General features: G+C 39.1%; 1 protein-coding gene across 1 annotated transcript in view; it reads left to right on the top strand.

Annotated features, from left to right (window-relative positions):
• The first annotated feature begins 646 nt into the window (after positions 1-646).
• LOC124616102 (catalase) overlaps positions 647-11,381 on the top strand; it is a 70,575-nt gene continuing 59,840 nt past the window's right edge. The window contains exon 1 of the mRNA XM_047144365.1: positions 647-790. Within this exon, the coding sequence (XP_047000321.1) occupies positions 737-790 (54 nt within the window). The 5' untranslated portion in view covers positions 647-736. The remainder of the gene's footprint in view (positions 791-11,381) is intronic.

The raw sequence follows: 11,381 nt of genomic DNA, 5'->3' as shown, positions 1-11,381 counted from the left end.
AAACGGCTGTAATCATGTGTGTTTTAAGGTAGTGCATATATTTCTGTGTGTTTGTACACATTTCGTGTTTAACAGCTGTATCTGATACCGAAAATGATGTAGGACAAATCAAGTAAACATGTACTATCCAAATGCTACTATTAATCGAACAGTGAAGCAAACGTTATGGTGACAAATGATAATTAAACAAAAGCAGAACTATGCGCGAAGTTACTACTAATTTCGTGCAAAATACACTTTTGGAATAGCAATCAGCTAAAAATGAAACAGGGCGCGGGTGACTAGCAGTTGTGCAACCATCGAAGTACATTTATCGTTCATGACACGCACTTCGCCAAAGGCCTCCCGGCTTTCGTCAGTGATATTTTATGATTATGAATCTTTACAGACTAGTTGACATATGCGTGACAAAGCAATTTGGTATCTTTGTCCTCAGGAATATCTTTGACTGAATATGTAAACATAACGCTGAGTGTCAAATATAGAATTAAATAATCAATGTAGCTGCTCTTAAAAAGAAACCAATACTTAAATTCATAACATTTTAATTTGTTTTCTATTTTTTATGAAATACAGTTCAATTATAAATAAACAAGTTCCCGTTTCTGTTTTGCACGTTACTCCACTGACTACGTAGTCATACTTGGGTTTATATACACGCGGGCGGGGATAGTGTTTACATTATCGTGGTGCTGCCCGGGTCGAGAGGAGCGAGCTACAGCAAACACTAAGCGAAATGTCGCGCGATCCCGCAACAGACCAACTGGTGAACTACAAGAAGGGCATTAAGGTTTGCAGATTTTATGTCATCTTGCATCCATTTGGAAATGAGATTAACTACTTTCGTGAAATCGTTGATTTTAGTTTGGGTCTGTAAAATATATTGATGCTTTTTTTGTGTTATAGGACATCTACTAAAGTATAAGCTAATAACAGTAGCTCGTAAGGCATAGCAGTTATCATTGGTCCATAGAATTTAAGTTTGGTGTGCTCGTATACGTAATAAATCAAAGAAGACTTGCGGCATTTCGCACCCGCTGCCTTTCCGGAAGTGCACAACTGCGTTTTGAATGTGTTTGGGTGGTCATTGCGATCAAGAGCACAATCATTTTCATCTTCAGAACTGGATTCCGCATAAAAATTTATTTTGCGGAGCTACTTTACTAGCAATTTATCTTTTCTTTTTTCTGAACATCGGAGACACTGTGCTAATTTGTAGCAATTTTGTTATACGAATTACCTTTGTCTTCTGCGTCAACTTTTTATTTATTTATTTATTTATTTTTATTGAAAACAGCTTCTGACAATGGCATTGGCGCAGAGAATTGTTGATGAATTACAGTGGCACTGTAGATAGATTTCTACCAAGAATAAAGGAAGTAGCCAACTTCGGTTCATTGGTAGGATACGGCGAAGGTTATTTAAACAGTTCTTATGTGTTTCATTTCAACTCGAGTACTTGCAGCCCATCAAGTTACACTCACAGCGAATGTCAAGCGTTACAATATGTCAGCGGTATACATAATTTCACTCGGAAGAGTGTCGCAGTTATGGTGCAGTGTCAGAGCTGACACCTCAATAGGAAGACTGGAATATCTGGTGGAAAATTTACGTAGAAATTTTGAAGTACTACAAACGCCAGCCTTGCTAGTTTATAGTGAAACAGAGGAAAAGGTGAAAAGAGGAAATGAAAACTTCATATTTTGATTGCACCAGTTTTGAGTGGTTAGTAGCACTAAACAATTATTGTGCCCGAAGGGAAATTAGTTTAATGTCGTGGTCGTTAGGGTAGAACGACGAAGGGAATCTCACCACCAGCGTTAAACAACATTCGAACGCTACCCGAGATCTACATCTTTGATCTTCGCAAGGCCCACGTGCGTTTTATGGACTATCGCCCCTGCTGCTGGCTTCACGAGCTATATAAATGTCTTATTTCTCTGCGTTTCATACAGAACTATAGCGTTCCAAAAGTGGAAATCTACTTCAGTAAAATATTTAACTCTTTTTCGTTAAATTCAAAAACATATCTGCCATTTAGTGTTCTTCCATAATGGCATTAAATATGACTGGAAGTGCTTTTATTCTCATATGGGACGTTCCCTCCACTCTTTGGGAGACATTATGAAGTCGAGCCATTTCTCGGTGACGTTTCCTCTACGCACAAACAGACATCTTGTAAAGGAAACGCCTGTGAATTAAATTTAAAAAGAAAATAACTTGATAAATTGAACTCTTCCTCAGAGTGGAAATGTAGAGCTTAAGTTAGCTAAGTCTCATGATTTAATTAGTGAATATTTAAAGGCGATACAGCATATTTGTCTTCTCGTCGTGATCACTGAATTAAATGTAACAGATACAGAACTTTTATCAGTAATAAAGAGCAAAATCTTGCTTTATCATATTAAAGCCATTTCAATACATTATTCCCATAAGCGCAGTAGTAGTTGAAAGCTTGTATATAGTGATCTGTGCTGCAGTGTAGACACTTTGATTTGGCACGGCAATTACAAAACGCGCGCGACTTTTGAATTTCGTCAGCTGTGAAGATATCGGCTTAGTCGTTCTGAAAGGCAATTGTTACCAAAAGGGAGATTTCCTCCTTTTCCTGTACGCAGACCCTCCTGCCGACAGCAACGGGAAAGTAGAAGTGTCGGAAGGTAAGTTAGATGTTAACATCTATTTAAGAAGTAAATAACTACGGTTAAATTGACAATTTTACTTAATTTGCTGAAGTCTCACGTAACTGGGTTCTCATGCCAGCACGGTAAATGACTGTCTGTACGGCTCGCAGAAATATCAGAAAAGCTTGTGTTCTAAATCAGAGGGCGTACTATTTTCTTGGAGACTGATATCACATTGGATTTTCCTAAGAGCAGATTCAGAATACTTTAAAGTCAAGAAAAATACGCCGAACACGCTAATCCATGTAGCAATTATCTATAGTTCAAAGGTTCCACGGAGTGCCTGGAAGGACAAACAATTACGTAACGTCTGATCGTTCTCTTAGGAGAGTTGGTAAATTGGAAAATTACGAAAATGTTTCTCTTCACAAATGAGATGTAAAGTCATCAGCTTCCTAAGTATTGCATGAAAAGTTAGCTTTTTTTTAAATCCATACTAGAATTGTTATTTATCTGTTCTATATCAAGGTGCCATGATTTTCTGTGAATAAACCTCTATGTAATTTTAATGGAATAAAATAAATTATCGTTTAATAAAAGTCCATATCAGTGGAAAACTTATTTAAAACATTTCTGTATGCATGCCATCCATTAGGAGACTACGGTTAGTAAGAAAAGATAAGGGTATGAAACGTAGTTGTGTGAAAATGTGATGGACGCGGCAACGTATGCTTTAGAATGCATGACTGAATGGCTTTACTATTGACGATGCTGAGAACAGATATTTGTATATGTAGCTACTTAATAACGTATAATACAGGAATTTTGCCAACGGTAGACAAAACCAAAGTGATAAAATTACAAATACCTGCTCTGTACAATTCCCTCGATAATTATTTTTTTATGAAAGGCAGGAAACGTTGTTTCTGCATGGACAACGTAATGTACCTTGGCAGAAAAACATTTTGCTAAAAAAATGGTGAGAATAAACCGTAGTAGTGCGGTACCTATTCTACGATAAAATATAACTATTGTTGATACACTTGTTTTTATAATATAGTTCCACAGCCATAGGCTCTGATCATATGTGTGAATGATGTATGTGAAGAGCGTCAAACATTTTTTCGTATGAAGCTGCAGCGTCCATACGTACTGGGCGTGTGGCCTTGAGATTTTAATCGAAAGCATCCCTATAACTCCCGTGAAAAAATGTCCCGCAATCTTATAGTAATTGAAATCCTTAACACTGCCACGACTTAGACGTTGACCACGGCGCTAGAATCGTATAGAAGTCGATAAAGCCTCCGCGCAAGCGTAAAATACCTATGAACTTACAAGGAAATCGATAGAAGAAATAGGACATTGATCTCGCAAAACGTCCAGTGAAAGTGGAGAACCGGCACAAGCACAACTTCATGCCTTCGTACGGACCGTGAGATAAGAACACGCTCTTTCACGTACCGTACAGCAATTTACGATGAATAAACGTAGGTGTATTACACATCTTGTGTAAAAGAGTGCTCGTTCATAACGTATACATACTTGATAGGCTCACTGCTCGTACTCCATACACTACAGTGAGGAACGACAAGAAGGCTTTCAATATTCTTATAAACCGCCGCACTAAAACTATCACAAAGATAGTCCCTCCCCTGGAAACTTAAGCAATTGTCACTGTGGTTCTTGGTTTAGACCCACATTTGGTCATTTGGAAATAATTTACATCATCGTACTGAGAAGACGCCCTGCTTAGAACAGATATTGCCAACAGCATGACAACAGAACATGTACGGACAACACTCGGCGATATGTGAATAAAAATGCTTCGGTTTTTTCGACAGTTTTGATATGGTTTCCAATTCATTGCGATGTTAGATAACTTGGACATTATTATTATTATTATTATTATTATTATTATTATTATAGGACTGCAACCTTTGCAGCAGGCTTGATACACTAACTATACCCTTTTTACCTGGCCTGTTGAAAACCCTGATTTTTGTATGGCGGTAATTTGTTCTACAGCATTCATCTTGGATGGTACGAGTGGTCTGTAAGTATGGACCACTGTGAACGTGGCAAGAAACATTGCAGATATGTCTGAGCTGGAAACGTTGCTGCTATTTGAAGACGTGACGTAGTGTTGGGTGCACACTATCCCAATAGCTCTTAATGATAAAGCACACACGCAGCTCTCAAACTTAAACAGAAAACATTCCATACATCAGGTCATGGAAAAGGGAGAGCAGTTTGTTAAGAGTGCACCGAGGAGAACGTCATGTAACATGTTGGCGGTACAAATAGATTTTTGGCGTGAAACTATTTATCTACCACCTCTTCCGCTACCACCATCACCACCGCTCTTATAATTAAGAACATGAACTGTATCCTTCTGGCGATCAAAAATTTTGTAGGTTACAATGACACAAAGTAGACGATATTTAAAAGGTAATACTCTCTTCTCTACAATATAAACACAGGGTGACGCAGAGAAGACAGCCTTTGAAATATTTAATAAAAATAGAAAAAACAACAAAACATTTTGTTGATGGCTATTGAACCACTACAGCTTGTCTTTTGAAAGACAGTAATCAAAGTTATCAATGTTTGAAAATTACATCCTGTACCTGCCGAACTCCTGTACGTACGCATTCTTACAAACTGCTGTTTAGGTTCCCCACCGTGCAGCAACATCTCAGCTGGGATGCCACGAATTTCGTATTTAATTCTTTCAGTTCACCCCGTGTTCTTAGGCGAGTCGTGCAGTAACAATAATTCTGGTTACTTACGTAACCTGCGAGATGAAAATGGGCATCATCTAACATCCACAGCTTGTCCAGAAATCCACTGTCCTCATTTGGTTGTCATTATTAGCCGACAGAATTCTGCTCACAGCTGGCAATCGTTCTGCTTCATGCACTATCTGTAGCTTGTACGGATGAAACTTTAAATCAAAATTGAGAATTCGGCGAATACTCTGTCGGGAATCAGTGCCCGCAGAGGATTGCTTACAATATGAACTCCGTGGGGTTCGTAAGACTGAAACGCATACGTCTTCCGTATTCTGTGGAATACGAGCATTTCTCGGTCGTTTTCAAAATTTTAAAGTTTTTGGCGCGTTTTGAGTGAACACGACCATGACGATCAAATTTGAAAAAAGCTCGGAACTCCCTCTGCAGTTTCCAAACTGTCATTGTTTTTTGCAAAACAATTTTATGGTATAAAAAAACTGAGTTTCACTGTTCCATGATTACTATATGACGAGATTGTTACAGCTCAGTGCTCCTGCTCCCCAGTGCCGCCCACTGTATATGGCTGCTCTGTGTCACCTTGTATAATGACCATCGATAATACGACGACGCTGGACCTACCGGGAAAAACTGACACCAGTTTCGAGCGCTGTTGGTCTCCCGTTTGTGTGTATGGCTTTTCACTTTCGAATCTAGAAGTATATGATATTAGCTACCCGTATGAAGATTAGCCTGATAATTTCTGTTGTAGGGAAAAACATTTAGATTGCGTGTTTTTGCATTATTTTTAGGTAAAAGTAAGCACTAACGTTAAAAATAAAAATGCTATGAACAAAATCACACAACATGAAACCTTTAATACTTGTAGGTAATCGACGTTTTAAAAAAGTCCTATTGCTAGCTTTTCTTCCTAATGGGTTGTAAATAGTATATAAAAGAAAGGATGAGTATGATACTATAAAATTACTTCTATAATAAAAGAAATGCGTTTATGTTTAAACACGCCATCAAAATCCCTGAAAAAATACCTCGAATTTTGTTGATGGGAATCGTGGTCCCTCTAAATTGTAACGATGCGAAGTATTATTGCTCGTAGAATATATTAGATTCATACGTATTAAAGACTGAGCTGAACAGTTACGACTGAGTGTTCCCACCATAATATATATTTTCAGTTTGACAGCTTCAACTGCGTTCCTCATTAGCGCGATGCTGAATACTGGTGTATCGTAAACAAATTTGACCGTAGGACATAAGTTGCCAAAGATGATTTACATCTGAAAATACCTTCGTATTTGCAAACATTTCAAAGCGCTGGATAAGTGTAATCTCCTGCCATTTATGGTCATTATTGTTCCTATGAATCTAGGATGGATCTGTTTCACGTTGTATCTAGCAAATAAAGTTATTATGGCGGTGTTTTAAGACCCCCAAACTGCCTAGAGAAACACTGAGGAAGGCGAATAACTTAATCGAAGGGGTGAGAGTATTGTAGTTTTTCAATAAATCACGCTGATTCCTTACTGCTTTAGGCACAGAAAAGTGGATACCGGTGTGATCTTCTAGCGTGTTTTTTTTCTTCTTTTTAAGATGTCACCAGAACTGTGAGTTATCACGTACTGATTATGCTCACTTTGATTTTAACGCGACTGATGACTTTCTTCGCGACAGAGGCCAAAAGGGCAGTCGCTGTCATAAGCAAGGATAGGCGGTCGCCTTGATTACAATTATCGATGTCGCCAGAGTTGTTGCGCACATAGGTTATGCAACTGTGACCCTCTTTATCACTTAACGTGACCTAAATTTTAAAGATTCAAAATATTTTTTGTACATTCCCAGCTTTTACCCCGTCATTACGTAAGACGTTAAACGTCGCTGCCAGTCTTAGTCTCTTGAAGCTGCCCAAAAATTAATAGGACTATAGTTAATTTACAGATTCATATTAAAACAACTCTCCAAAAACAAATCTGGGTGGAAAAACTGAGACTGGTAGAGGAACGACTTGCAACAGGTCTGCTTTAAGCAAAATGATGCACATGTAGTGTTCTGTTCGAGACAGTTCAGAGAATTTCAAGTTTACAAGGAGACAACACGACGGCCGGATTTTTTAATTTATATTTTTCGTACGTGAAGTTCAGCACCCAAGTATCAATTTTGCAAAGCAGTTTGATGGAGCTCGCAGAAGTTCTCTAGAAAATCGACTTTGAAATTTTCCGAGCATCTTTAACCCTTTCCGACACACCGGCTACAATAGTGTCCATTAATATATGCTGTGCTTCAACTACCAGTCTTTCCCCAATGGGACCCTCACGTACACATTTGTGGATGTTCATTCTTTTTCGCTATGCACGAGAGCTGCTACCTGTTGGGCATCACTATAATGATGTCAAGTGAATGCAGCTTGTGACCACTGAATACGCAGAGGTAGTCGGTTAGTTGTTTCCCACTGTATGATTTAATATTGTTACTTAGCGGGGCAATTACTGAAGGTTAAGTTTACTTATTACAAAAATGGTTCAAATGCCTCTAAGCACTATGGGACTTAACTTCTGAGGTCATCAGTCCCCTAGACTTAGAAACTACTTAAACCTAACTTAAGGACGTCACACACATCCATGCCCGAGGCAGGATTCGAACCTGCGACCGTAGCAGCAGCGCGGTTCCGGACTGAAGTGCCTAGAACCCCTCGGCCACAGCAGCCGGCACTTATAACAACATCGAATATTTAAAAATAGTTTCTTCCAATAGATGGAAGCCAAGTGTACGAAGTATGTTTTGGGAAGGGGGTTCTTATGTTTGAATAAATCTGTCATATGAAATTATTAAAAAATCACCTTAGAGCATAACGAAAGTCTTTCTCCAGAAGAAGGTCTGAAAGGATTAATATACTAAAGTAAGGTCGATTTTTCGGCAAGCTGCGTTCTCCTGTGCAAGATGTGGAGGCGGCGGCTGCTTACGATTCTTGGGAATTCAAACTAAAGTACATGGTCTACAAACATTTCCACGAAGCGTAAAATACGTCAAGATGGAAAAAGTATGGGTAGCAATCGAGACTCGTATCGCAGAACCGTGTAGTTTTTTCGTCGCTCAGTTTGAATACTTAAGACATTTCATTATGATTTGCTAATTAGCACATAGTCTGCCACTTTTTTTATGAAAAATGCACGTCTTCTTATTTCTAATTACACATCGCACACAAAATGCAGTTTTAATTGCAAATATGTCCTTAATTACCGATCTTTTATAAAAGTTGTTACTGGCGATTGTTTGCATTTAAATTGTTTTTCCTCTTCATGTATGTTACACTTCACGGAAATGCTCGCGGCATATGCATCTTTGCTTAAAAATTTGCCGTGGTCGCGCTGACCACATTGCAGCTGAGCATTCTGCCACACAGCCATGCGCCCCATCAAAAAAAGTCCTTGCTCTGTTATATTAAAGACACTCTGAAAACTTCAAAGACGACTTTATCGAGAATTTTTGAGAACTGAAGAGAAATGACTGCCGTGTGGTATCCTTCAGATTGACAAGTCTGACTATAGCGTTATTCTCAGTAAGAAAATTTATTTCCTTTGACTACGCATAATGCAACATACTATGCCATCTTGCACTTGGGATCTACCTAAAAAAATGTTTGAACCTAGCACATTTGTGAAATGAAATGTATGAACAGTCATATTTTTTAGGGTAGTCGTTATTTATGAGTACAGTGATTTATAACTGTGATCCTATTTTCCATTGGATGGGTAAATGCAAATGAAATGATACAGGTTTGAGGATTTCACAACGTGATTGAGAATAGAAGTTGTGAGAATCCAAGTCTTTATTATTGGGCCTGACGGAAAACAGATTACCGGTCGCTGCACACGAGGGTAACGAAAAGTGCGGCGGCTGCTGTATTTGGGAGGTGGAAATTTCATTTATTATAATAGTGCTGGTTTATCTGAATAGTTAAATGTAAAGTAAATGAGTTGATTCAAAGAGACGTGACCCTATGCAGCAGTGCATAATCGTAAACTGAATTTATTTGGAGAATGACTAGTATTATCTACAACTTATTGAATACGGTTGGTTCATTAGAATGCCGCAGTTCTTTGCCAGGTATGGTCCTGTCGCTTTCTTTCGACCTCTGAATTGGTTCATATGAAACCACGAAAGCCGCAATATTGAATGTAGAAGTACATTAAGTAGACTTTCGTGAGCCCGCGGAAACTCAAGACTGTTCCCGCCCGAAATGTTATACAACAATGATAGTTTTTTTTCCCAGTTGGAAGAACGAAGCGATGCTTTGAGCAGCAACAGTTGGTTCAGACACGATCCAAGAAATTCAGAAAGTAATGAACTCTATCATTTATGTAGAATTCAAATATGCCAAACGCAGGAACAAACAACGAAACGCACACAAAATGGGACAACCAGCGACTCAAGATCTTCGCGACTTAGAAACCTCGAGATTATAAAACAAAGCAGCTTGGCAGCATTCGGGTGGAGAGTTGAAGACTAAAAAGATGAAATTTAGCTCTAGGAGTCACCTTTCGTACTCGCTAAACCTCAGTTCCTGCGACTTACGCTTCTTCCCACACTCAAAATAGGGTCATAAGCGCATTATTGCGTCAGGTATGGAAGCTAGTCTGAATGTCTCAATCGACGAATCGAAACAATGGTATGCCATTAGTGTAAATAAAAATTTAATAATAAATGGCGAGTCCGTTGGAAGCTGAATGTATGGCCCTGCAGCTCAAGAAATGGTCGTTATGACCGTTTCATTTTATTGAAATGTAAGTTTGCTTTCGTGAACTGCGATTCACTGAAGTTATTAGTCGTACGTTCTGTGAGTACACCATCGGGCGCCCCCATACCCACCCCCTTCTTTCCTCTCCTCCAAATCTCCCCCCCCCCCCCCCCCCCGCCTCCCTCATCCGTCCATGGCACTGTTTAAACTTCAGCCTATTAAGCTCAATTACGTCGGAAAATGGAGGCTGCTGACGTGTCTTCCCTTGTTGCTTTCAATCCATTAGCTTAACGCTGGTAATTTTAATTAGTAGCTAACCATTGTGTAATTAGTCCTTAGAATAATCTGGATAAAATTAGTAGTAAATGAAGCAGTTAAAGTTTGACGAGAGATTATGGCGTTGCACCTTTACCAGTACCAAGGCGATTTGCACTCGAATCCACGCCCAACTACACGAACTCTGACTAGTTTTCTCAGTTTCATGGTGGAGTCTGGAGAAAATGACCTCTTAGTCATTATGACGCCACTATCGAATTAATATATTTTCTGTCTGTGTAAACCATCGGTATGTAGTATAAATCAATCAGAGGACTCATTAATTTCCGCTCGTCACCGTTTCTGGCGTCTCCTAGATGTAGTACAAAATTGTTCATGATAGCATAGAAATACAGGGTGATTCCGCAATGAAGTTAAAACTTTTCAGGGATAATGGAGATTGATAAATGTATCAATCTGAGATGAGGAACCTTAGTCCAGAAACGACAGTCGAAAGTTACAATTAGAAATCTTCCCGATACTCTGACAGTGGAATACATGTACCGGTACTGTTGTTGCTAAGATTGTAGGGTAGGTAACTTTCAGCTATGGCAGTATGGACAAAAACAAGAAAAAAATTCTAGTGAAAGTGCGTATCGTACGAGCTGTGGGCAGTTTTTCATCTTAGATGCCGAGAAACAATCCTTTCTATTGAACAAGTGCCCAAAGCTCGTATGGTCTGCATTTCAGGGCACATATTTACTAGACTTTTTTCTTGTTTTCGTCCATACTATGACCCCTGAAAGTTGCCTACCCTACAGTCTTAGCAACAATAGTACCGGTACACGTATTCCAGTGTCAAAGGTATTCCGGACCAGGGTCCCTTACCTCAAATTGACAAGTGTACCCTTCTCAATCATCCCTGAAAGTTTGGAACATAAAATGAAATCGCTCTGTATATCGTCTAGTTGTCTCGGACTGCTGTATACTTCTAGGCGATGGCGGAAGAGACTTGCTCTC

Source organism: Schistocerca americana, chromosome 1, assembly GCF_021461395.2.
Source record: "Schistocerca americana isolate TAMUIC-IGC-003095 chromosome 1, iqSchAmer2.1, whole genome shotgun sequence".
NCBI lineage: Eukaryota > Metazoa > Arthropoda > Insecta > Orthoptera > Acrididae > Schistocerca > Schistocerca americana.
The sequence above is the reverse complement of the archived record's forward strand: the minus strand, read 5'-3'. Positions and strand labels throughout refer to the sequence as shown.